The following is a 25,984-nucleotide window of genomic DNA, read 5'->3' on the forward strand; positions in this document are numbered from 1 at the left end:
GTTTTTCATGACAGTCAACTACCCGTTCACAGATGGTCTGAAAAATCATACATTTGGCTCTTTGCAATTATCACCTCCTTTTCATTTAACCTTTACTCCTATTGTCATACAAAAATATGAATAATTTTGCAAACTCCTTCCTTTAGCTTATGTAAAAAGCCCAGTCCAACTAAAGGAGAAAAATGCAAAATCCTTTTTTGCAGTTTTCTGTTTCTACGTGTACATTGTCATAGACTTCATTTTAGCCTTTCTTTTGTGTCAGTGCACATAGAGCATGTTAAAGGTCTGAAAGCTCACTTTGAATAGCTTTTGAAAAGGCTGTGAGCATTATGTAAAAAAGTTTGCTATACTCTTCCTATTGCTAATGGAGCAGATTGAGAATATAGACAATGCGTAATTAAAGAAATCAAAAGCTGGAGATTGCTCAAAATGCAGAAATATGTCAGCAGGTAAAAAATGTTTATATCTTCCCTGAAGACTTAAGAGACATAGCAGCAACACAGGCAAACTCACTTGGCTGATGTACAAATTCAAAGAAAAATGTCAACTGCAGTGTTGCCATTCTTGTCATTATTCATGGAAGATAATTCAAACATTACTGCAGTAGAAAAATGTCTAAGATGTACTAAAACAGTCACAAAAATAGTTGTTAAGGTGGGCTGTTCAAAAAGGCTTTTCTTCTTTGTCAGTTGTTCCCTATAGTTTTTTTATATACATAAGTCACAGGAAAAAATTCTGCTGTCACATTGCACATTTGTCATGATATTCTGCAATGTGTAAACACAATTGGCAAACAGCAGCCTTTGAAATTCAAGATCTATTCTTTTCTAGATCTATATCAATAAATAAAGGCACAAGATTTGGATGGTTTCACCTAAGACTTCAGTAGAAAAATTGGACTGCGAGTTTACACATGCATACACACACATGAACTTCTTGTGTGCAAACAAATATGCTTTTGAAGATATATGCAGGTACACCAAAATTTGGCATTAGGTTTTAGTGATGACATTAACTCCTTGTCGGATCTCTTTACTGTTGCTGAAAGAATGAAAGAATAGGAGGAGTTACTGCTCCTTACAGTAGTGGAAAATGCTTCCTACAAAGTGCAGTAGTCTAAAGCTACAGATAACTCATTCCCTGTGTCATTACAACATATCTAAATGCTAATTCGTGCACATGCTGTTTTTTTCTCTCTGTAGCAGAGGAGTGAACAATGCTATTTTCACTGAACCCATGTGTTTATCACAACATGCCAAAAATGAAAAATGCAATCTTGTATTGCTTCTGAATTTCAGAAAAAAAAAAAAAGGGCAAAAAAAAAGCAGACTGGTGTTTTTTACTTCTAAGATGAGTTATGGATTTTTAATAACAAGTTGTGTAACTTGTAACTGCAAGTATGTTTTCAGTGTTTAGCAGTTTTTAAAGATTTTTCTTCCAAGTGTGAGACTCTCAGGAACTGAGAATATCTCTGAGAGAATACCTCTGTTAAAAAAACAGATATCCCAAGAGTGTATGTCAGTTTTATCTATAGCAGTAAACCTGCTTTTAAGGATTTTTAAAGGACAAATTTTTAAACTTGAACAGTTCTTTGAGTTTAAAGCAATACTTTCATTCTTTGTGATACTCATGTTTTAGGCATATAAACTCATAGATTATTATAATTCTCAGAGCAGCCTTTTTTTTATTAGGAGTTAGAATAGTATCTTGATCTTAAGCATATTCCTTAGCCACTTTTCTTTTTTTCCCATCCATTAAACTAAAATTATTTTGCTGGACTGATATATTTTTAGACTACTGGATTTAGTTCAAGTTTACAGCATAATCATGACATAACTGCTTTATCTCAATGTTGTGTTCTTTAAATTACTTTGATTAGAAAAAGCCTTTCTAAAGCAAGAGTCATCTAAAAATAGTTTACCAACCTTTCCCTTAAATATTTTGCAGAAATTAAACACAGTCACTATAGCTCTATCTGTGTTACAGTATTATACATCAGTGGGTGCATGTGAATCCATGGGGTTTACCTTACTAAGACTATAATCCCTTGACTTGATTTGATAGATAGATTGTATTTGTGGCACAGGCTTTAGACAGAAGAATCAAATACATACTTGGAATTATTTCTGACGTGGATGGTTACAATAGGGATTTTCAGCAGCATATTTCTTGGAACAAAATGGTTTCATATGTCCCAAGGACCAGTGAAAGTGAAATTAAAAGCCTGAAATGCATTGGACACTTGATTTCTTCTGCTTTTTGATAGTCACTTCTTCTGATGCTGTATGAGTTTATAATCCTTTGTGAAACGAACTCAAACCCCGGCATAGTGAATGATCAAATACACCTATTCCTTAAACTGAGGTAGCTCAAAGATCATGGCTAGACTTGATAGCTCCTACTTTCAAGCCTCAGACTGCTCATATAACCTGCTCCATTATAAATCTGAATGTGCACATTTGATAATTACTTTTAAAAAAAAGGACAAACTGTAGTATTGATCATTTATGCTATTCTGTATGCTGTGAGTGGGAGTTCATCGTCTTTATGCTTCTTTTCATCTCATTTAATATGATCTTCTTTTCCAGCTCCACTGTTCTTCAGCTGGCTAGTATATGGCAACTTGATATCATAATTGAAGAAATGGAAAGGAGAGCAGAATCATTGGCAGTTTAGATTTCTTATAATTATTAGGCTGCTTGCTTTCTGACACATTTCTGTGAAAATTTGTGAAACCCACAATTACTTGCTTGAAAGTGTATGACCAGTAAGGATGGGTATCTTTTAACAGTTATCCAAACTTTTTTAGGTATATCAAAGAAAACTTCTTGTAATTAGTTTTTTTGTGCTGCATATATTTTAGGAAGGCTTTTCTCTTGTGCTGCATATATTGGAGAGGCTTTCTCAGTTTTAATCTGTGGATGAAAACTGCTCTGCTCCAAGCCTGGGGTTTGTATTTACTCTTTATCCAGGTCAGAAAGTAACAGTAATGTTTGCCAAGCCTAAGCTTTCAGGATTTCAGCCAGGCTGAATCATGAATCTGGCCTACAACTCATGTGTGTATTTATCAGAAGAAAGAAACAAAACACAAGACAGAGAACTACATTTGACTCTTTTTTTTTGATTATTTGTCATCTGCTTTGTGAACCATGGCTGTTCCACTTCCACCTCCTTGGGACTCTGTGGAGTTTGCTGTGACATCCTCAAAGGATGGAGTGCAATTTTCTCTTATGTTAGTTGCTAACGCAGCTTCAGTGCATGATTTGAGAGTATTTCAGTGAAACTGACACATACAATCTTTTTTGGAATGAAATTTTTGCTAAGAAAGATACCAGTAACTCGTTGAAGTTACTCTTCATAATTTCAAACAACTTTACCCCTGAATCTTGTGAACGGAAATGATTTTTTTTTCATAGATAAACCCTTAAAAAGATATGTATCGTCAAAACTTTTGACAGTTTAATTACTGTGGTCAGAAATCGCGTGCTGCTGTGTTGATGCAGAGAATACACTTACTGTAACTGAACTGAGAGTTTTTGACATCTTAAATAGAAAAACAAATGTGCATAATTTAATTTCTTTAACATATGCAGGGCAGGCCTTCAGCATAACACAAATGTTCCTCTTGGGTGAGGTGTATTTTAAAGAGGAAATAACGTAAATTGCTGGTAGAGTCAGGTTTGTTCAACAGAACAAGAAAACACAGGGCAGGGTTTTGCTATAGGGATTCTTAGTAGCTTTTGAGAAGAGGGTCTGTTCTCTGTCTCACACTAACATGTGATGAGATCTTTGGATCTAGTCTTGAGTGTTCAGCAGTTCCAAGGGTGGAAACACTGACACATCCTACCTGCAAGCATTGATTGCCTGTGGTTTTTTTGCGTTATGAATGGGATAGGTAATGACATCTACCACAGAAAAGTGCTTTAGACCTTCACATAAGAAGAGCTATCTATGTACAAGGTATTGTCATAATTTAATCTGGTTTTGTCTGCAGGTGTTGAGATTTATGTCTATTCAGCACCTTTTTTAAAATATTTCGTGATAGTAGAAACTATGAAAATACTAGTTTTTACTGTAGTGCACGTATGAACAAACATCTGAGGGCAAAACTGGATTTTGCATAACATAATCTGAAGACAAGTACATGAACAGAGTGATGAAATTTTATTGAAAGAAGTAATTCACTGAAACTAGTAATGCTGGCAAGTTAACATTGTGTTTGACAGGCTTTGGTAGAAGTTCTGCATCACCGTTAGGTGAAGAAACTATTTGTGGAAGCAGTATATATTAGTCTCAACAGACTGGGGAAAAACATTACTTGAAAGTAGCACTCACTGAAGCAGCTGCCCACTAAGATGATTAATGATTAGAAATACTGCTGATATTTCTAATGTAGAAAGATTGTTTCCTTCAGGAATGAAACAGATATTCATCATGGAGTGTTTTGGGTTATTTCACCATGGGGTCTGGATGTGGGCAGTTCCATCCAGAATCCTAATTAAAACGTTGCAAAGTTTGGCATCGTGCTAGAAAGGATCTTTCTTCTCTCTTGTCTCTTGGAACCACAGTGAAGATGAACTTCAGAGAAATCATGCCTACTTTCCCACTGATTTAAGTGTAATATGTGTAGTTAGCCCCCATACTACTCAAAACTGTTGACAAGATCGTGGAGTCATAGAATCATTAAGGTTGGAAAAGACCTTTAAGATCATAACACACTATGGGAAAGACCGCTTCAAATGTGCCCCTTTTAAAGATTCTTTCTGAAAGCATTTGCTTCTGGATGCCAAGCTAGATGAAATTTTATCAGATCAGATATGGCTATTTTGTTCATCTTTCAACCCACTTAGATTTATAGCCTACGTGGCTAAGCGTGCCTCCAAGTCCAAGTCAAGGGCAAGCATGATATTTTCTGCATAATCAGAGTTAAAAACTGTTTCCAGCCCCAAAATAGGTAGGAAAAATATACAGGGAATAATAGAGTGGATGCAGCAATGCTAAAAGGTTAACTGGGAAGTGTTTGGTAAGAAGCTTTCTGAAATATGCCTTAGCGGTGTGATGAAACCCTTGCTCCTTGCAGATCACCATCTGACCTGAAGCCTCAGTTCCCAGTTCTAGTCTGTGGGTCAGCACCTTTTCCTTTAGCTGCCTACCAGTGTTAAACCACAAAAAAAAATCATATTGCGTATTTTGCGTAGTCACTTAGTGCAGGTTCAGCTTCACACTTACACAGGGACAGGTAATGTGTGGCCCAGCAAGGACCCACCAAGGAAAAGGACCGTCGTGGTTTAGCCCCAGCCGGCACCTAAGCCCCATGCAGCCACTCGCTCACTCTCCCTCCCACAGTGGGACGGGGGAGACAATTGGGGAAAAAACTCGTGGGTTGAGATAAAACCAGTTTAATAGGATAGCAAGAGAGAAGGAAACAACAGTGATAGCAACAATGATAATACCAGCAAAGGAATGTACAAGAACAAGTGATGCCCAATACAGCAATTGCTCACCACCTGGTGATCGAGAGCCCGTCCCCGAGCAGCGATTCCCATCCCCCGGCCAACTGCAGTTTATGTACTGAGCATGACATCATATGGTAGGGAATATCCCTTTGGCCAGCCTGGGTCAGCTGTCCCGGCCGTGTCCCCTCCCAGCTCCCCGTGCACCCCCAGCCTGCTCGCTGCAGCCCAGCACAAGAAGCTGGACTGTCCTTGACTGCTCAGCAACAACCCAAAACATCAGCACGTTATCAACAGTTCCTCATCCCAAATCCAAAACAGTCTCACACCAGCTTCTGTGAAGAAAATTAACTCTATCTTGGTTGAAACCAGGACAGTATCCGCCCCTTATTCCATACCATTTACATCATGCCCGGGTCCTGTACTTTCCAATACATTCCAATTATTCATCATTACTCTTCCTGTCTTTTAATATATACACACAGATGCCATTCTCTTAGTCCATGGGCCATCACTTCAAAATGTCTGCGGAGTTCATTCGGTCCATGACTCTGGGCTTCATCCATCATAGCAGTCTCTCAGGGCAGGGGAGATGGTATGTGGTGTTGGATTGTCATCTGGCATGGTCCATGTCCATGATCTGCAGGTCGAAGATGTCAGTCTCAAGGAGATTGTTGGGCACAAGGTCCTGAAGCCAGTTCTAGTTCCATCACCTCTGCACGTTGCTCGGTTTCAGTGAAGCTCATTCTTCATCAGTCTGGGTGATTCTTACTGTCATACCAGTAATATGGTAGATAGCAGCCATAGTAGTAATGTCATACTGTCTGGCTGTCACCTGTTTTTTTGCAGTAGGCGAGATAGCTTGGCATTCCTGCTAGACTAGCACCACTGTTACCTGTTGCAAAACTAGACAGGATTGGAGGATTTGTGGCTTTGAAAGTCAGGAAGAGCAAAACCAGTGCTAGCCAAGGACTTGATGTTGTATGTTTCTGCTTCTGTATTCACGCAGCTGTGGCAATAAGTTTTACTGAGTTTTTTTTAGTGTTTTCCTTAGAACTTTTCTATCAAACATAGCGAACCAAAGAGTAACAATGCTGGCTGATCCTACTTGTTTGCAGTTGACATTTTTCCTGTTTTTTTCTGAGTTTTGTAAGATCCTGAAATTAATACCACTCTTCTGTGCAATTTGAATGTTCTTGAGTACCTTTTCTCTTATATGTTTTCACCTTTTGGTTAATGACAAGATCAATTCAGTGACTGCAAGAACTACTGAGATTTCTTTTGCTTTCACCTTCAATATTCTTTTTCTTTAGGTTAATAATATGACATAATTTTCTTAGTATCAAGAATGATACAATCCAGCGTTTCAAATGGTGGGGTTTTTAGCTGTTGCTATGCTGACTGGAGGGGAGCTGACACATTAGTTTTGTCTCGATTTGCTGGTATCTATGTATAACTTTACACTTAGTCTTCTGATACACAGGTGAATAGATCAAAAAATGGTGGCTATTGTCTATAATTTTAATGAAAAATATCATGCATATAAGTCCACTTAAGCTTAGGTACTGAATAGTAGCAGTTATTAAATAACTTCTAATTTTGAGACTAATCTAATTAATCTATGCCTGATGGGCATTTTAATGATGTAGATGGTAACCATGCTACTGCATGCTGTCAGTCCTGGCTCCCACTTCAGTTACAAGTCAGTTCAGGATGGAAAAGTTAAGAACTGGCAGTGTGCTAAACACCATTCATCAGGTTCACACTTTGCAGTGTCTCCTGGTGGTAGACCTAGAGATCATATGCTTTGCTTCTGCAGATCTCTCCACACCTGTCAATGATGACTTGCACACCTTTGTGTTCACAAGGGGCAGTTCTTCATCTTTGTCTCTGTGTAGTGCAAGTCTTTGTCACCAGTTTTTGAAGTGGAAGTATGATCAATCCCTTTGTCCTGAACTGCTCCGTGTTCCTTCCGTGTCTATGCTGAAGTTTTTGCTTGGAAATAGCATGGTAGATTGTAGAAGAAGAACAGTGGAAGAGGCTTCTTTTTCTGAACACAAGTCCCAGTACCTTTGTCCTGCTCCAGTCTCAGTTGCTTCAGGAAGGTCCAAGAGCTCCATGTATTATTCTCCAGCATAAGTGGCTCTAGCTTAAGGCGTAACTCTGCTGAGCTGTTGTCAAAGCTACTCTATCTGCAGCCTACCTGAGGTCTACTGTTACTCAAAAAAATCCTGAGGGAAAACTTTGAGGTAAACCCAGACATCCAAATGGAAGGATGCTAAGCCGGTATACAGAGAACAGTGTGTATTCCACTCCATTCCATTTCCACAAGAAAATATCATAAACATGATATTCTTAAAAATCAATTTGCAGATTTAAGTCTTGGATAGTGAATGTTGCTTGAGGCCTTGTGGATTCTTTTTTTATTTCTATAAAGAACAATAAATTATAAATGTTGTGTGAAGAAAGAAGGAAACACATCCTGGTTTTCTGAGTTGTTTGGTATTTAAAAAGAAGGTCAGAATGGAGTTAATAGATTTTCAGTTTTATTTAAAAAAAAAAGTATTTCGATGATTTATTTATTTATTTGAAGTCTTGTACCTGAAGATGTATAATGAATCACCCACTTGGAGTTAAATTCACATTGCATCTATGTTCAACTAAGTTAATTTTTCTTACAAAACTAGAGATCTCCATTTATAGGTTCAAGACATCAACATTAAGCACTGACAATGTGGATCTGAGTGAACATGTTGCTTATTCGACACAACAAGCTGATTACTGCTTAAAAATTGATGAAATTCTGAGGATCATAGAAGTGATCTCTGGAGGTTTTACCTTTTCCTTTCTTGCTCTTTTTATTCTTTTTGGAGCTAACTGAAAACTGTCTCTATAGGCTTCTCTCTGTTTTCCTTCCAGCTTACTGAAACTTCTTTTCCTTAATGCTACCTTGATAAAGACTCCACTGCTTTAATATATAATTTTCATTGTGACTTTCATTGCTGCAATTAAGTGGCTAATTGAACAGTTTATAATGTGTATGCCTAATTGCTTCTGCAAGAGGTTAACTGTGAAAGGCATAGAAAATTAAGACACAAAATGTTGCCTAGGTTACCTTTTACTGAGTAAAGCCTCAGGGATTTTGTTTGCATTGCTGTTTATGGGCAATGAAGCTCCTGAAGGTGTTTCAGTAGGAAGCTTCCTTTGATATTGAATCTTAGATGTCAACTATAGTGTAATAAGCCATAGTTTAAAAAAATTCCATGAAATGTAAGCATAGAAAATACATTTGGGGTTTAGGGTCCAACTTGCAGTAAAAAATGTAAAACTGCAGTTAAACTTTTCTTTTCCTGCTTATCTTTCAAAAAATATAGAGCAGCGATTTGGATTTTTTGGATTGCCTTTAATAAAAGCAGAGCAAAACTAATACTAGTGTCTAAGAATATCTTCAATGGGTTTTTCACAGAATAAATAGAAGTTTAATCTGCCTTTACTACTTATAATAATACACGGACTTTAGAATAGCTCTTATGCCAAAAATACATTGATGTATTGATTGTAGCTAGGGTGTTTCCAGTTGTTCGTTGGACTCTGCACTGTGTGAAGTGGAAAGCAGCACAGTGTAAGATCAAATCTAAGAGAACTTAGAAAAATCTAAACTTCTCAAGTGTATCTTCAGAGTTACCAATTTTTAAAAAAATTGGGGGGGTAATGTAATAATTTTATTATTGCTAAAACAATGTAATTGTTATTTTGTCATACAGATTGTATTTATGGTAGAGCTAAAGCAGAATAAGAAGACGAAGAACCAATAGTATCAATGTAGGAAGAAACTTTCTCGGTTGTTTTTAAAACTATTTCTTTATAAGTAAATATTGCTGACTAAAAAAAAAGGTTGTCTTTACAAGATGTGTGGGGAAATGCTGCAGTTGGCAAATCTTTCTTTTCAGGCAGCTGGGGTTGTAAATTTGTTTTCTTTATACCTGCCTGCTTTCTTGTCACTCCGGTGGTAAAAAAACAAATAGCTTATTTGAACAGTCTCTGTTGACTAGTAGAGCTCGTACAATACTGCTCTTACGAAGGAACATTTCTTGTGTTTACCTTCTTCTCTTCTGTGTTTAAACTACTATCCTCCTCTATTTCTTTACCACTTCTGAAATTTGCCTCTTTCACCTTTCTAAATCATACTCACTTTCTGTCTGTGATCTGCTTGATTGCAGGCTCTGTACATTTTTGGTCTGGTTCTGGTTTTCACTGTTATTTTGTTCCATACTGGAGGGATACCTGATGCTAATGATGCAGGCAAATATTCTTCATCTTTCTAAAACTGAATGCTGACCCAAGGAGGTGTCCGTATTAGTTATGATGGACAGGGTTATATTCTACTGATTTTGCAGAATTTCAGCAGTCTGAATGGTCATATTTGAAAGTCTATATGGGCATCTTTCCTTCTATTACATATAAATGTTCTATGAGCTTTCAGTTTACCCATGTTATTCATACTGTATCTGAATTTTTGCTACATCCATTAGCTTTAATGTGTGTTTTTTCCACACAGGATTTAACAATTCTGAACGCATGTGCGACAAAGAGTTCATAATACGCAGAGCAGCCACAAATCGCGTCCTAAATGTCTTGCGCCACTGGGTCTCCAAGCATTCTCAGGTATTCTTCTGTTGCACCCTTTCTCCTCTCCATCTGTGATACGTCTGTGTTCTCCATACAAAATATTTTTAGGCACTGCTGCTGTATAGTGTAGCAGAGGTGAAACGACCTGAAAAGTCAGTGCTGTAAAGATAATATGAAAAATTAACTTGTAAAAACACACTGTTAAGCCAGTGAAAAATCCATCATCTAGCCTTGCCAAGCTCTCTGGAAAATACACAGTTACAACATTATTCCTGTGAGTGCTTTACTGTTGTAATACGTGTTGAAACACATAATGAGCAGGTTGGATTAATCTTTCAGATTTTCAGCGTCCATGTTACAGGCAGCTTGGTTCAGTTACTTTGCCTGAAAGTGTTAAAATACTTGTGTTTGCATACAGATATTTATTTATTTGTTGTGAATTGTATATGGAAAGATGCATCAGTCCTTCACATTGGTCACAGAATCACAGAATCACAGAATGGTAGGGGTTGGAAGGGACCCCTGAAGATCGTCTGGTCCAACCTCCCTGCCAAGGCAGGGTCACCCAGGGCAGGTTGCACAGGAACGCGTCCAGTCAGGTTTTGAAGGTCTCCAGAGAAGGAGACTCCACAACCTCTCTGGGCAGCCTGTTCCAGTGCTCCGTCACCCTCACAGTAAAGAAGTCAACCTCACGTTGAGGTACAACTTCCTGTGCTGCAGTTTGTGCCCATAGTCCCTCGTCCTGTCACTGGGCACCGCTGAAAAGAGACTGGCTCCATCCTCCTGACAGCCGCCCTGCAGATATTTATAGGCATTGATAAGGTCCCCTCCCAGCCTTCTCTTCTCCAGACTAAACAGCCCCAGGTCTCTCAGCCTTTCCTCAGACGAGAGATGTTCCAGTCCTGTAATAATCCTCGTAGCCCTCCTTTGAACTTTCTCCAAAAGTTCCCTGTCTCTCTCGAACTGGGGAGCCCAGAACTGGACACAGTACTCCAGATGAGGCCTCAGCAGGTCCTTCTACAACCATGACAGGACTGTGCGTCTGATATGTAATCATAAAACTGTGTTGACACAGAGAGAGAAAAAAAAAAATCTGAGGACCTAGTAGAATTTCATAGATGGCGATGTCCTTCAAAGCTGCCAGGTGAGACAAATATTGGAAGATTTTGGTACACACGTAGAAGACTATCAGGAAAATTACTAAAAGAAATAAAGGAGGGGAGGAGAGAAGGAGGAATGGAGAGGAAGAAGAAAGGAAAGAAAGAAGGAGGGGAGGGAAGGAACGAGAAAGACTGAGAGCACTTTGGAAGCAAATCAAAGATTTTTGTACATCTTGGATGATAGTACTTCATGGCAATTATAGCCTGCTTTGTCACTGCATGCTAATAATCAAGAACACTTGATCTAAAGTGGGTTTATTGCACAGCTAACTGTAGCAATGTCAAACTGTTCTATGTCAGACTCAATTCCCTTTTTTCCATGTAATAGGTTTGATTTTCATAGAGGTTAAGTGTGCTAGAGAACAAAGTCTTTAAGAAGTGCGCAAGTCGGAAAATTGGTTGTGTTTGAAAAGCTGAACAGCCCAGAAGAGATTAATAAAAGCCTTTTTGGTATCACAGGAATAATTAAATCGTTTTAGTTATTAGAAACAACCTATGTACACCAAGTTCTCTTTGCCTGTTAAATGAAAATCATTGCATGGCAAAATCTTAAGCTGTAACGGGAACGGCAGAAATCTGTTACTACTGTTCTGTGTTATGGTAGTGTAATGTACCTACTTACTGTGTCCCTGCCACAGTTCATATTAAGTAACTGCTATGAGTTGAGTTGACCCTCTATAGTAATTAAAATGTGGTTAACTAATGTGGTTGTGAAAATGTTAGGAGTCATCAGACTTTGGTCTACATTAAGCAACTGTCTACAACAATTAGACTGAAATTTAAGTTTCAGACATGACTCTGATTGAGTTGTGATGACTCTCTATCATAAACACAAAGTAACTGTGAACAATACAAGCATAGTCTGTCATTGTAGCAATTTATCAAAAATACACTTTCTCTCCTTAAAAATACAAGTGTTCTCTGTTTCCATTTTAAAAGTACTCATGATATGCAAAGATATAATATTTTCCTGAATACTTTTGCACCTACTTTTGCGTAATGATTACAATTAGTATTCTTTTAAAAATATGAAGAGGACAAAGGTAATGAGTAAAAATTCAACACTGTGCATTTTCAAAGTGGAAGCTATTACCTGGACTCCCTAGTCACTCACTGTCTTTTATTTTTCCCAATGCGAGGGTGGCAGATTTTAATTCTCTGGCTTTCTTAATCCAGTATTCCAATAGAGCAAATATTTTAAAATGCAAGGGCTTTGGCACAGAAAGTAATGAATGCTACAGCGACAGAGCATGTAATCAGCTTTTTGTGTTGTTTACTTGTGAGGCTAGGGAGAAAGGACAGAAGACCTCAGCAATGACTGACTAGTTTCTGCAAAAAAACATATGGGACAGGACTGCTTTAAGCAAGGCTAGTGAAGAATTACTGTCTGGCCAAATAGTACGAAATGTTGGCACTAAAGATGTATAGTCCTGGGAGAGCAGTAGCTCAGAGCCTTTTTACAATAACAACACAAACTGCAAGACAGAGAACCCTTAGCCACCAGTGTCTGGTGAAGAAATGCTTATTAGATTTCCAAAATGACAAAACAATGTAAGTATTAAAATGCTATGAGATCAACAGACCTGCCAAAAACTTTATTACATTTTAAGGTATTTGCATCATTCTTTGGGCACTTAAGAATTTGAGACATCCTTCACCTTCATCAGCAGCCAAGGGCAGGTTTTATTATCTTTTTTAAAAAAAAGTTAACAAAATAAGTTGATATTCGCAAAGATAAACGTGCAGTTCGGTATGCTTTGCTGCTACTGTTTTCTCTCCACTTGACTTTGAACTTGATTTTGCTGCAAAAACTCCCAACACCAAATAGGCAATTTCTGTCCTCTGTGGGAGAAGCTTCTCCCACTGTCAGGTAGGCTATTTTCCTTGTGATGTGCCTGAGATCTTTGTGGCCATCGCTAGCCTGCGCCACTGTAAGAGGTGACCTGCTGTGCAGATTTTTTCTGCCAAAATGCCATTTCCTTATTACTAGATGTAAAGAGAAGCGAAGGCATTAGACTGGTAAGCTGTGGGGCTTTCTTTGGTTTTCTTTTTAGAGTGCAACATGCTACTACAGGCATGCTTAGTGTTGCCGCATGTGAGTTACTCCGCAGCATAACTAACTCTGTTCTGGTGCTCTCTGATCCACCAGTGACAGTCAATTCTCTACTGTCTGCCTAAATTATTGTACTGATTTATTGTGTTCCAGTGCCCAGAGCATGTGAGGTGCTGCACAGTCACATAGGGGTGTGTGTGTGTACTATGTTCAGAAATGTGTGCAATGTAAAGATAGTAATGCACAACCATCTGTTAAAAGTGCTCTTAGATATATCATCCCGCCTAGTTATTCACTGCCCTCCATCCCTCCCTCTGGATCCCTTTGGCTTGCTTTAGTGTGCTGCTCTCAAGTGTATAATAACATGGGTTAGGGTTAGCGCATGAACTAAGGGGTAGCAGAATTATCCAAACAAATGATGCAAAGTTTTGTTTCCTCTCTTTCTCTAGCAAATCCTTGGCCAGGGTTTGGAGGGTCTTTTCTCTGCTGGGCTGTGTAATGAATTAGCTTCCTGCAGTATGTTGCAACTGTGTCAAAACCACAGTTGTGGATGGGTCAGGGTTGTTTTTTGTTTAAAACATGTGTTTTATAAAATTTAGCTGAGCATGGGCAGTATTTAATATGTAAACTTGTCTGTGGTCAGAAAACAGAATCATTAAAATTAACAATTCAGCCTATTCAGTGAGGATGTGTTTCATAAAGCAGTTTTGTTATCTTGAAATCATACTAAACAATGCTTAGAAAAAGGATTCATTATTTTTAAAACAAGGATCGTACACTGTAGGAGCCTCAATTAGATTCCAAGTGAATATATAGTCATGATGCCAGATCTGCAGCCCTTTCAGGAGGGCAGAAGGAACTAAGTAATGGGTCCAGGACCTCCCAAGACACAGATAAAAATTTGGAAAAAAAAATCCTCACATAATGTGACACTCACTTTTTGTTTTTACCGCACTGTATTGCTCATCAGCCAAAACCAGCACAGCGTGAAAGATGGCTCGTTTAGGTTTTCCAGGGTTTTTTATTTACATTTTCATTCTTTCCATTCCCTATCCCTCCTCTTTTTTCCCTTGCTCTTCTCTTTTTCATTCAACCACCTACAATCCAACAAAGCTTTCTTTTTGCCCAAAATAACAGCAGAATGTTCATGTTTACATTTTGTTTCTAAAATGTAATTGAGAGGAACAGCGTAGGATTCTCCTGTTGTAAACAATGAAAACACAAATGATGAGGCAGACAGTCATTGTGAAGACAAGAGCGTTGATGGGAGTGGAAAGGGCTCACAAGGATAAAACTCCCACTGACTCCTGTAGAGACGGAAAAATAGGAAGGGAGAAGGAGGCCAAGAGGAGAAAGTCTTTGTATGATTTTTGTTATCCTAGTGAGGTCTTGCAGCCTCATTTTCTTTGTTTAACAATAGTTTCATGTCTTTTCTCTAAACACTTTATGTTAAAAAATCAAGTTTTTTTCTGCTTCTGTGGCAAGCAGATTGAAATGGAGCTTGTCCAAGGAGAAAGCTTTTGCATCTGCTGATGAAGAGAGAGGCTGGCTTCTCCAGACTTCCCAGTTTTGAATGACAGCCGGGTGCTTGTTCCCATTGGCTTCTTTGAAGATCTCAGCTGGAATGAATTGGCAAATCTTAACTCTCTTACAAACTAGATGGCTGCCAGTCAGTGTCTGTGAGTTATGAAGTTACCACGAGGTCTGGGGAGAAAATCAAGGATTAAATTTTGGGAGTATAAGTGATGATCTCATGCCCAATGCCTGTCTTGCTCCAGATGTGAAATAATCTACTACAAGTCATTTTCTTGCTCATACCAACAAAGCTGTATTAGATTTTTAACAGAAGGTTTTGCAGATGTAGTATTGATAGCACTTAGGGATGATGGAGGATACCCGTATACAGAGAATTGTGCAAGCAAAGGGGATTTCAGTTAGTTAAAAATAGCTTTAGTGCACATGAATTGGGCAATTCCATTTTGTACACTGGAATGAAAAAATAACATAAAAATTCCTTTATGAGAGCCTCACTTGGCTCATGTTTAAAGGCATAAAGTAATGAATATGATGCCTGGCAGTTACAGTAAGTTTATGGCAGAAATGTGAACAAATTACACTTAAGCCATACTCACCGTATGATAGCAAGATGTGCTGTATTTTAACTACATTTCAAATAAACCCCTAGAATCTGTGGCCTCTGCCTTGAAACAGCAAAGAAATTTCTGGAGTCCTTTCTGAAACAAACAGACATCATGATACAAATTATGAACTGAAGAAACAGAGAGGTTGCCCCAGAGAGAGGCAGAGCAAGGGAATCCTGAGTGAGCCTTCCAGCATGCCGTTGATCACTAAGTGATGAAATCCAGTTTGCATAAACCAATGCCCTTTGCAGAATATAGTTATGCATTGAATAGTAATACACTTAATTGTTGCTGTGCTGTGTCCAAACACCGCAGAAGCTTAAGGGTTTGCTATACCATGACCCTTCAGGGAATGTGAATCACCCCATAACAATAGCCAAGCTTGCAGTCAAACTAATTAGCGGTACTCTGCACTCACTTCTGCTGGAGCCTGACAGGTCCTTCTTCACTGAGGTCTTTCTGCAAAGCTCTTGAATGTACTACATCCCAGGACTTAAAGGCAGGTATGTCAGATTTCTTATCTGTCCTGAACACTTTAATCTGGCAATACATAATGGCTAGATTCTTCTTTCAAGATTTCTTTGTACTACAGGGTACAAGAAGAGGGTAAGGAGAGATTTGTATTGTATGTGCTGAGAATTACTTAGTCATGCTATTAACATAGCTTGTACTTTTAATTTGATTATATTCCATCATGAGTGATAGGCTAATGCTGATACTGTAGAATCAGGACTGGCACTCTTCCCGAAGTGATGACTGTCTCTTTGCTCTTGAAACTAACTGAAAGACAAAGCTGTTAGCCTTTGCTTGCTTCTTGAAGTAAGCCAGACTTAATTCAAGTTCAGGGATTAATTTTCCCAATAGCCAGTTACAATATCTTCTATCTCCGCCTTTCACGTGTGTAAATGTTTTGCTGCAGGCCCTCATCACAATTGTATGTGATAGCTGAATTTGTGCTTTTATGCTGGAAAATGAAACATCGTTTTAGAGGATGGCAGCACGGGCGTAATTCTGGTTAACTATGATAGAGTGATCTGCTGTGTAGAAGATTAAGAGTCACTCCACTGATGCCATTGAAATAATTACCTGTTTATACTTTGGTGTGAGACCAGATATATTTAAATTGTAGGGCAAAACCCATCTATTTAAAAATACTCCAAATTCCTGTAAATCCTTCAGTAGATCTCTCTCCCCTCCTGGGTATCTCCAATACTGGGCTCTCGGCAGGATTTTATCATCAGCCTATCACTTTGAAGTAGTTGTAGCCACTAGCAATGCTAGTCTTTCTCAGTGTCTGTGCCCAGCTGCTATTTTTGGTTTGCTGCTGCAGCTGGGGGCAAAGGACAATGAGTCTGCACACAGGACCTCCACTTTGTACAAGTACTCATAGAGACATCCAAAACCTGACTCTAGCTCTACATGCAGGTTTGCCTCCCTTTCACATCTGGCATTTTTAATTCTTCATTAATTTTTTCTTCTCCCTTCACTAATTTAACTCTTCCTTCCTCTCTCTCAGAGCATTTTCTCTTCCAGATGCTTCTTAAAACTTTTCCATCTCCCGCTATTATGCAGAATTCCCAATTTCTGTCTTTGCCTGACATTTCTTCTTACTTGCTACCTCTCTGGTTACTTCACCTGCATTTTAGAAATGTGACCACTTCTTATTCTTTCCCTATGTTTCTCTTTTCTCCTTCTCCCTGTTTCCATCTAACACATCCCTCTTCAGTTTCTCTTATTTGTTCATTATGGATTGAAAAATTCTCACTATGTAGTTATTCACAAGACGAAGCGAAGTGGCTAGGAAAAGATTTTAGTGCATCGAGCCTTCTTGCTTGTAGTGATAATGTCAGCTACATCTGGGAGCGTCTGTGGAAAGACCGTGGGCTGTGTGTGCCAAGGCTGGGAATCTGAATTGGAAAGCAAACAGCTCCCTTTCTTCCCTGCTTGAAAAAAGGCTTCGAGCCTGGGAGCCACTCTCGGTCAGCTGACTAGAACCGTTCTGCCGTCCATGACGAGCCCTGCAAGCTCAGGGTGTGATACTTGGGTGAGTGGCACGTTCCACCGATGCTGGCCAGAGCATCTGGAGAGCTTTCCACTCTTGGGTCTCCTCAGAACATAATACTCTAACAGAAGATTAGAATTAAAAAGAGAGAGAAACTAATAAAATTAGTCCAAAGGCATCCAGTGAAGACTGTCATGAGGGAGTAGTGCTGCATTTACCCTGCCAACTGTATGCTACTTCTCCCCTTTCACATGGCAATCACAGAGCACCGAAGCCAGCCTGCCAGTTGGCTTTTTTGCCTTGCAGGCAGGTGCCTGAGGAGTTGAAAAGTTGACCCTAGTTTCAGAGCTGAACTTAGGTGAGATTATTTTTACATGAAGCATGTAGGGTTATGTTGAAGTTGGATGATGCAACTCTGTGAAAGGGTTTCCTCTAGAATTTCTCTATGGTTTCCCTAGGCACATTCCTTCCTCTCTCCCCTTCTGCCCCTTCCTTCCCTTCCTCTGGTGTTTTCTGTAGTCCTTATCACTGATGTACTCAGGTATAAATTAGGTTCTCAAGTTTTAGCTCCCTTTTATTTGTCTGGGTTGTTCAATGTTTCCTCATATTGTTTAACTGAAGAATGTTTCCTCTTACTTAGGAAAACTTATAGAAAGAGGGGAGGAAAAGCTTTTGGGATTTCACTGAGCCCATGTCAAAACCTGAAAATTACATTATCTCTATAAGCCACTGATAGTAAATCTACAAATTTCTAGTTGTACCTCACCAGCATATCTAAGTTTTCTTTTTCTTGCTTTCTGCTGCCTCTGCTGCAGTCTCTTTTCTTCTGGACTGTGATTCCAAATTCATCATTCCCTCTTCTTACTTTTTTCCCTTTTTTTTTTTTTTTAAACTCAGGTGGAATAGATTGCTTCTGAAGCACTTCTTATACTGCAGCACAGCTTTCCTAGCTCCTCCTGGCAAGGGAATGTGCTTGCACTTTATGAAGAGAACATTACTGTCTAATCCTGTGTATGGTAGAGATCGACAGACTGGTTATGAGTCTACTTAAAATGTAATCATGCTGACTTTGGTGCTCTGTAGTTACAGAGGAGGCTTTTGCTTTTATAGTGCAGGTGGGTGACAGCAAAATTAATACACTTGTCTCTGTTGCTGCAGTCTTCTACTGCTGGAAACTTCATTAAGCAGTTCTGATCACAATGCACTGTACTTTTGATCAGTTGGGAACTTCATATATCCTATTCTTATCCTAGGTGACTCCAGGGCAGACCTACTTAACTCATCAGCTGTTGTTTTTTCTACATCAGCACATTTCATAAGTGGTTTTTGTAGTATAAATATGAAATAAATAGGGAAGAAATATCCTTTCCCCTTACTGACAGTAATGAACTTAAAAATAAAAGTTTAAGTTTTGCTTGGAAATCTTGGTTAATTTCTCTGCTTAAGTCAAATGAAAATCTGAATAAGACCCACAAATCTTTAGGCTACTATGGACTCTAGACTATATTAGAGGTATGTGCCCTCTCATGAAGGATTAGACTACTGTCAAATGTGCCTGCTGGAAAACAGACTGATTCTTGCCTGACCAACTGTATTCCTTCTGTGATATGTAAATTCCAACTCAAAGTCTCTCTGAACATTGGGGTAGTCTAACACATGCAGCAATTTAAATGTAAGCCAGTGTAGAGGGTTTACTCAGACTTGCCAGCCTTCCCTGCTGAGGATGGTGGCAGGATCTTCTTGCAAGTCCTTCCAATGGCTGGAAGAAATAGAGAAACATATTAAAAGATGATACAGCAGATAAAAATGTCACAAAAATGGTCTGACATTGTATATATAGATGTTATATACATATATACAATATATCTAGACCCATATATAGCTACATATAGATCTGAATGTGCCTATACTATGAATAGATATAATATACATATGTAATATATTAATACATATTCATATGTAACACCCATAATATAGATACATATAATCTACATGTATTTATGTTTATTTTTTTATAAATTATATTTTTAATTGGTTGCTAAGTATTTTGGTGTTTGTATAATTCTCATGTTAACTTTTCTATGTAGGATTAAGTATATACACATGTTTAAGGGCAATGATTTCCCTAGATTTCTAATACATTGCTCATCACACTGGAATCTCAATCTTCTAGATTGAGAAATTCAACAGAAAAAGAGATTAGCTCTCCAGTTTTCTTCTGAATCCCACCTTTTTTCATTTTATTTCTCCTCATGTTCTAAGAAGCAGCTGGCACGTTGCTATAAAAAAGAATACCTCCAGGCACATTGGAGAGATCTTGGGCAGTAAGACAACAGGCAAGGTCTGTCCTGTGTGAAAGCTGCCGTTTGAAGTAACATCTTCTAGCTGTGATCAGGCTGGTGTGGAGGTGTGACAGCAGCTGGGGTGAAGGAGCCACACAAACCAATGTATCCTCTGTCTGTAACCCCTAATCAGTCCCTATTGCCCACCATAGTTTGGGCTGGCTATGCTGATAAAGGGTCTAGGGCTTCTTGTTTTTCTGAGGTTAGAGAAGTGGATTTTTCTACCATGAAGTTTCTTCCAAAGCCAATGTAATTGAAATGGAAGATAGCCCTAACCCTAGGAACTAAGTGTTCATATAGCTTGCCAACAATATGAGTTTTCCCAGCAATTCCAGGTCTGTCTTGTGGACATTACTCAACAAACGTGTTTTGCTGTTAGTGTACAATGTACTAATTCTCATTACTTATAAGAATTAGCTTGTAAACATGCAAAACTGAAAGGTTTTTTTTCCGAGTCTCGTAGTCATAGGTAAGGCTTCCCCATGCTGATTCACAAATTGTATAACTTTTAGGATACAGACTTTTTTGGTGATAAATTTAGCTGCAATAAAGCAAGACTTCTTGACAAAAATTATCCTGTAATGAAAATAATCAACCAATTATGGTTTGAAAAACATAAGATAAGATCCTGATCATGTTGTTGAGATCTGCCCATTTACAGTGGCAGGTGAGAAATTTACCCAGCGTGCTAAATGAGGATGTTACGTTTGTCAGCTTTTGGATACCTTCTCTGTTCATTGATGGTATTTTTGTGGCATGACTCGCAAAGATACCCAACTTGTTTTTATGGAGTGGCCACCATCAAACTATAGGACAGACAATACTATTATTAATTACGCTGGTTGCTTAAGTCAAGGTTTCTCCTTTAGCTAAATTTTGATAGTTTCATATTCCAAATAGTTTTCTTTTAAAAATCACTGGAGCAAACAGTACTCTCAGGTAGTTCAGTTACATTCCTCATGTTTTCACTGATTAGTCCCATTTCCATATCCTAAATAAGTAAAAAAAAAATCTCTGTCTTCTTTTGCAAACAGGCTAAAACAGTTCCTAAAGGAGGCATTTTGGACAATGGCTACAGAAAACTTATTTTATAAAACAAACAATGCAGTACCTGGAACTATGTTTTTTGCTAGTTTTTGAGGCGTATGTAACCATTCAAAGCCTAATACTGTACAGGTTCCTCTCCTCCAACATCCTCTAGTATGGACCAACATCACAAAAAACTAAGACACATATACCAATTGGTTGCAAAATATGAATTAGCTCTGGCCAAGTTGAGGAGACTTTTGAAGGGTAAAAAGGGATGCTTGTAACAGGAGGGGAATGTCCAGGGCATTGCTGGTGGCCACAGCAGGATATTTCTGAGCGATAGCATTTTTAGCAATAAGCTTTCTCAAAAAGTGCTATAGGTGTGTCTGTGACACCACTTTCTTCAATGAACATGAGTCCTCCTCCTCATCTTAACTATTTCATCCCTTTTTCAAACTAAGTATCACCTTCCTTTGTGACTTTTGAGTGTGCTCTGATGCTCCTGCATCCCTTCAAGTAAAACACATTGTAAGAGGACGCGTGTCTTCACCAGGGGTGGTTCTCCTCAGAGACACTTATCTCCAGAAATCCTGTCAAATTTAGGAGCCTGTTGCAACAGAAAGGGTTGTAGCTGATTCTTTGGGAAAATTAACATTTCCCAGTTTCAATAACTTTATGGCTTCTGTTCCCATGGAAACAAGCAGGGGCTTGCCACAAACATGTTCATCCTTGCAAGTAACTGGATTATAGGAAGATCTGTGATGCACTAGATGACTGAAGGTTTTGGGTTTAGTTTTCTTATCAAAATACTAGCTTTGAGCTCAGCATTTTTGGAGGGAATGTAAGGAATGTAACTTACTCCTGTAAGTTCCTGCCTAAAAGTTCGTACATTGTTTATTCTTTTGATTTTCCCCTATATCAGAGATAACAGAAATGATTTCTGGGTTTTCCTGTGTCAGATATCAGTCTCCCTGAGAAATAATTAAAATGCTAAAGCTCTTAATGTGCAGTGCCAGACAGCACTAGTCTGATTTATTGAGCTTAATTAGGCTGGGTACTCCACTGCATGGAACAAAAAGCAGACCCTTCTAAAAGGGTGCGTATGAGATAAAAATACCAGAGTGGGAGGCAGATAAACAGAGAAACACAGGAAAACAGTGAAAAAAAGCCAGTGTCTAGCCTCTCCAGGCAGTGGTCCCAGTATTGCAATTAAACTGGTTTTTTGGTTTTATAGTCATCACAGGAGGAGAGAGGATAGGACATTTTGTGGGTATTGGTGAGATGTGGTTCTTACTTGAGAAGAGAAAGGTTAAGTGATTTTCCCATTTCCACATTCAAGATAAAGGTCAGAAAAGGAGATAAATTACAGACTTTTGGGCTCCCGCTTTTGTAGCCTGTTCAGTACAACAGCTTCCCAAGTTTTCTAAATACTTTCAGACCTAATAGCAAAAAAAAAGGCAAAATTGAAAAAAAGTATAGCCTTTCAGTTATTTGATCAACATCGTTAAAACCAAAGAAATTAAAATTGTTTTCTTTCATAGGATTTTGAGCTGAATAACGAGCTGAAAATGAATGTGTTAAATTTGCTGGAAGAAGTTTTGAGAGACCCCGACCTTCTGCCACAAGAAAGGAAAGCTACTGCAAATATACTGAGGTAAATATGTTTCTCATAACAGTAGAGTATGATATGTTAATTATAGCATATGAAATAGTTAGAGGATCATCCTCATCAATAGTTACAATTCACAGGATTTGGGTTTTCTCCAGAGTATTTAATTTTGAAGGATTACTAAGTGTTTTATTAGCTATAAAACAGATTGTCATCTAAGTTTCATTCATAAAAATACCTGTATTAGAAAATTTTACTTCAGAACAGCTGTCAGCCATGGGTTTGGTCTTTATGTAGCTGGGAAAAATGCTGCCCAGCAAAGCAACAATACCAGTCGCTGTAATACCTTGAGGAACTCCAATCTCAGTAACAAGCTCTGCTAAGCTCATGAGAGACTGATGATAGCCTAACGTGTCATGACATCCTAACAAGACTATGCTTGCATCTTCCTTTGTGTTGACACCATGTCCAGTGTTCTTTGGGTAGCTTAGAGAGAGGAACTCTTGTTTAATTAGTGCCATGAAATAAAAGACCTTTAAGATTCAGCATAACCAGGACTATTTAAATTAGAGTTAGAACACCTTATTTTGTTACTCAGGGTTGGTATCACAGTGTTGAGTGTCTGCTCATGGCAAAGAGATAAATCTTTATAAGCATTTATCAGTGAAAATAATTGTGCCTAGTAAGTGTGAATATTTTGTAGTGACTGGTTTTCATGTAAATTGTTCTACATTACTAAGGAGCAGTAAACATTTAAAGACCAGGCAGTTGTTAAAATAAGATATAATGAAAAAACACAGATAAATCTATGACATGCTTTGTTGCGATTTTTGTAAGTGTTCTGCTGAAAAGCCAATAATGGTACAATAAATGCTGTGTGTCTGAATTTTCCAAGACCATTTGACAGATTTCCCTGTCAGATACTTGCATGAAAAAGAATATCAGCAGAATGAGGGGAAAGTTGTTCACCTGGAGGGAAAAAAGTCAAACAAAGGATAGAAACAGAGATAGTTCTTAATAAAAGCACTTCATGTCAATGGGATCCTATTTAATTTTTACATAAATAAAAATAAACCTCCTTTTAAATTATACTGCATGTACTGTTATTAAAAGTAAAAATAGTGAGTTTGTTTCATATATTTCCTTGGAAGAAACAGCAAGCAAGAAGAGCAAAAAGGATTAGGATAATGGGTTTTGATAATATGTGTGACAGCAAAGGTTCTGTCAGATTACTCACAGTGGGAAAAATTAACTTAAGACCTTTAGCTTCTTAAGAAATCATGAGAAAATAAACCTGGATGGGCTGTTCCTGGCACAGTAATGAAATAGATTTACAGGCCTTTAACATACAAGTTTGTTAGCAATTTCCTGTATCCAGTTTCCAATTAGCCAATTTCCATTTGCTGTTGCATCAAAAAATGGGACCTTGGTAATTATTTGTAAATGGTGAGTTGTCCCAATTTGCATCCTTCTATTGCTGTTCTATGAAATGGTAGGTGTTCTTTGTCCTCTCTTTCCTTCTAGCACTTACTACTTTAGTATCTGAGCACAGTGTATATTCCATTTGTAAAAAAGAAAAAAAGTTAAATTTTGTAAGAGTTGGAAATTCTGAAAAAATTCCATTTTTAAAAACTGAGAAATGGGGAAAGAAAAAGCAAAAGGAAGGAGTAGTGAAATAAAACAAATCTAAAAAAATAAAATTCTAGTAAAAATGAAAAAAAGTATGCACAGAAATGGAACTGAAGTTAATTAAAAATTAACTAATTTGGAATATTTTGTAGAAACAGATTGCATTTTTTAAAATCTTTCTTTCATAGTCATTATCCTTACAGTATTCCCGGAAAGTATTATGGCACTTTACAAACAGACAAGTAAAACACAAATAAAATGAGTTGTCCAAGTTCTCAGTGGTAGTTTCTGTTGGAAACAGGTAGAGAATAAAGATTTCCTGACATACGGCCCTCAGCCAAACCACCTTTCATCAGGGTTTGCAGCTATATACCCTAATCCTGCCAGATTTTTCAAACACAGTAGTTTGATTTGATTTAGTAGTAGTTTGGTAGATTTGGTCATATAGAATCATAAGTCCTTGGTTACATCCCACAAACTAGCACTGGAAAAAGAGCCATTGGTGGCTCAGCATGCAGGACTAGTCTTTTGACTGAATGCTGCATGGATGTCCCACTTTCCTTCAAAATGAGGCATGAAATTTAAGCCATGGCTAACATTGATTATGAAAAATCCTTTATTGCTTTTCAAGACTGGCAATGCTGCTAATATATATGCATGCTGGACAACATGGTATGTTGAATATTTCAATACTAATTCAATTTCAATTCAATTTCAATACTATTTCAGCACTAAGTCCAATAAGCATCAGTGACACAGTATTGCTGTCCCAAGGGTTCAGAAAACTGCTGAAATTACTCCTGCATCCTATCCATGTGTTTATTATGTACAGAAACTGCCCATCCACTTTCAAATAGAAGTTGTTGCATAAGTAATCTTTCAGATAGAGGCCGTTGCATAAATAGAACTTCTATAATTTAAGCTGTAGTTCAGCTGCAAGTCAACAGGACAACCAGATACAGTCTCCAAGTTAAAAATGTCGCATAAAGAAAACTGTCCCAAAGTCTTGCGCTGAGCAAAACTGTAATCTGAAGCTCTCGAGCTTGTTCTGCAGCCACACAGGAGGCAGTTATTTGCCAGGCATGTCCAATTCATTAACAGTTAGCTGGTAAGAAGAAATTAATTCTCCAGGAATGGAAACTACCTCAGTAACCTTGCAAGAAAGAGACTATCAGACCAGATCTGAATTTGGACAAAAAATCATTCATTTGGGATGAAATACACAAATGTGTCATATACCGCACCCTTTTGCTGAAAGGAGGAGCTCTGGTTCTTAAACCACCTCAGGAAAATGGTTTGTCTGGTAACTAAGAGTATTTCATAAGCTTTCAAAAAGGCCTGTAGTTACTCCCGAAGATATATTCTCTGCAAAGCTATATAGTTAAGTGAGGAGAGGAAATCAGAGGATTTAAGAAATAATCTGTAGTTGCATGGCGTTATTTGTGTGTAACTGTGGATCTGTGGTAATGACACAGGGGTGCATGTTCCTTTACTCTTCCACAAGCCTTCATTTTGATTGCATATTGGGAATATTCATAAGCTTTTAAAAAAACTGATCAAGCTGCTAGTCCTAAGCAGTGACCTGCTGGCCCATGGGGACTGTGAACACACGCTTCCGGCTACCTCAGGAACCATCTCAGCTATTGGGGCAGCAAGCAGGAGTCTCTCTGGTCCTCCACTTCTCAGCTAGTTAGTGGATTCAGAGGTGGAGTCAGCTCCACACTGTTCTTTGAAAACTTAACTTTTTAATAATACAAAATATAGAACTGAGGAATAGTTTCTATCAGGAGGATTTAGTTTTTCTGGCAGGTTGAAAAGGTCCTTGCTCAATACTGGAACTGATTTCGTGAAGAATGAGAAATCAACAGAAGCAGAAGAGACAATATCCTCATGCCTGCATCCTATCTGACAATACAATTGTATGAACACAGTTGGCA

General features: G+C 38.2%; 1 protein-coding gene across 1 annotated transcript in view; it reads left to right on the forward strand.

The window, feature by feature from the left end:
• RASGRF2 (Ras protein specific guanine nucleotide releasing factor 2) overlaps positions 1 to 25,984 on the forward strand; it is a gene marked incomplete at both ends in the record, with an annotated part of 129,485 nt that overhangs the window by 90,626 nt on the left and 12,875 nt on the right. Inside the window, 2 exons of the mRNA XM_082013028.1 lie at positions 10,012 to 10,118; positions 22,351 to 22,463. Coding sequence (XP_081869154.1) covers positions 10,012 to 10,118; positions 22,351 to 22,463 — 220 coding nt within the window. The remainder of the gene's footprint in view (positions 1 to 10,011; positions 10,119 to 22,350; positions 22,464 to 25,984) is intronic.

Source organism: Phaethon aethereus, assembly GCF_964289735.1.
Source record: "Phaethon aethereus genome assembly, chromosome: Z".
Classification (NCBI taxonomy): domain Eukaryota; kingdom Metazoa; phylum Chordata; class Aves; order Phaethontiformes; family Phaethontidae; genus Phaethon; species Phaethon aethereus.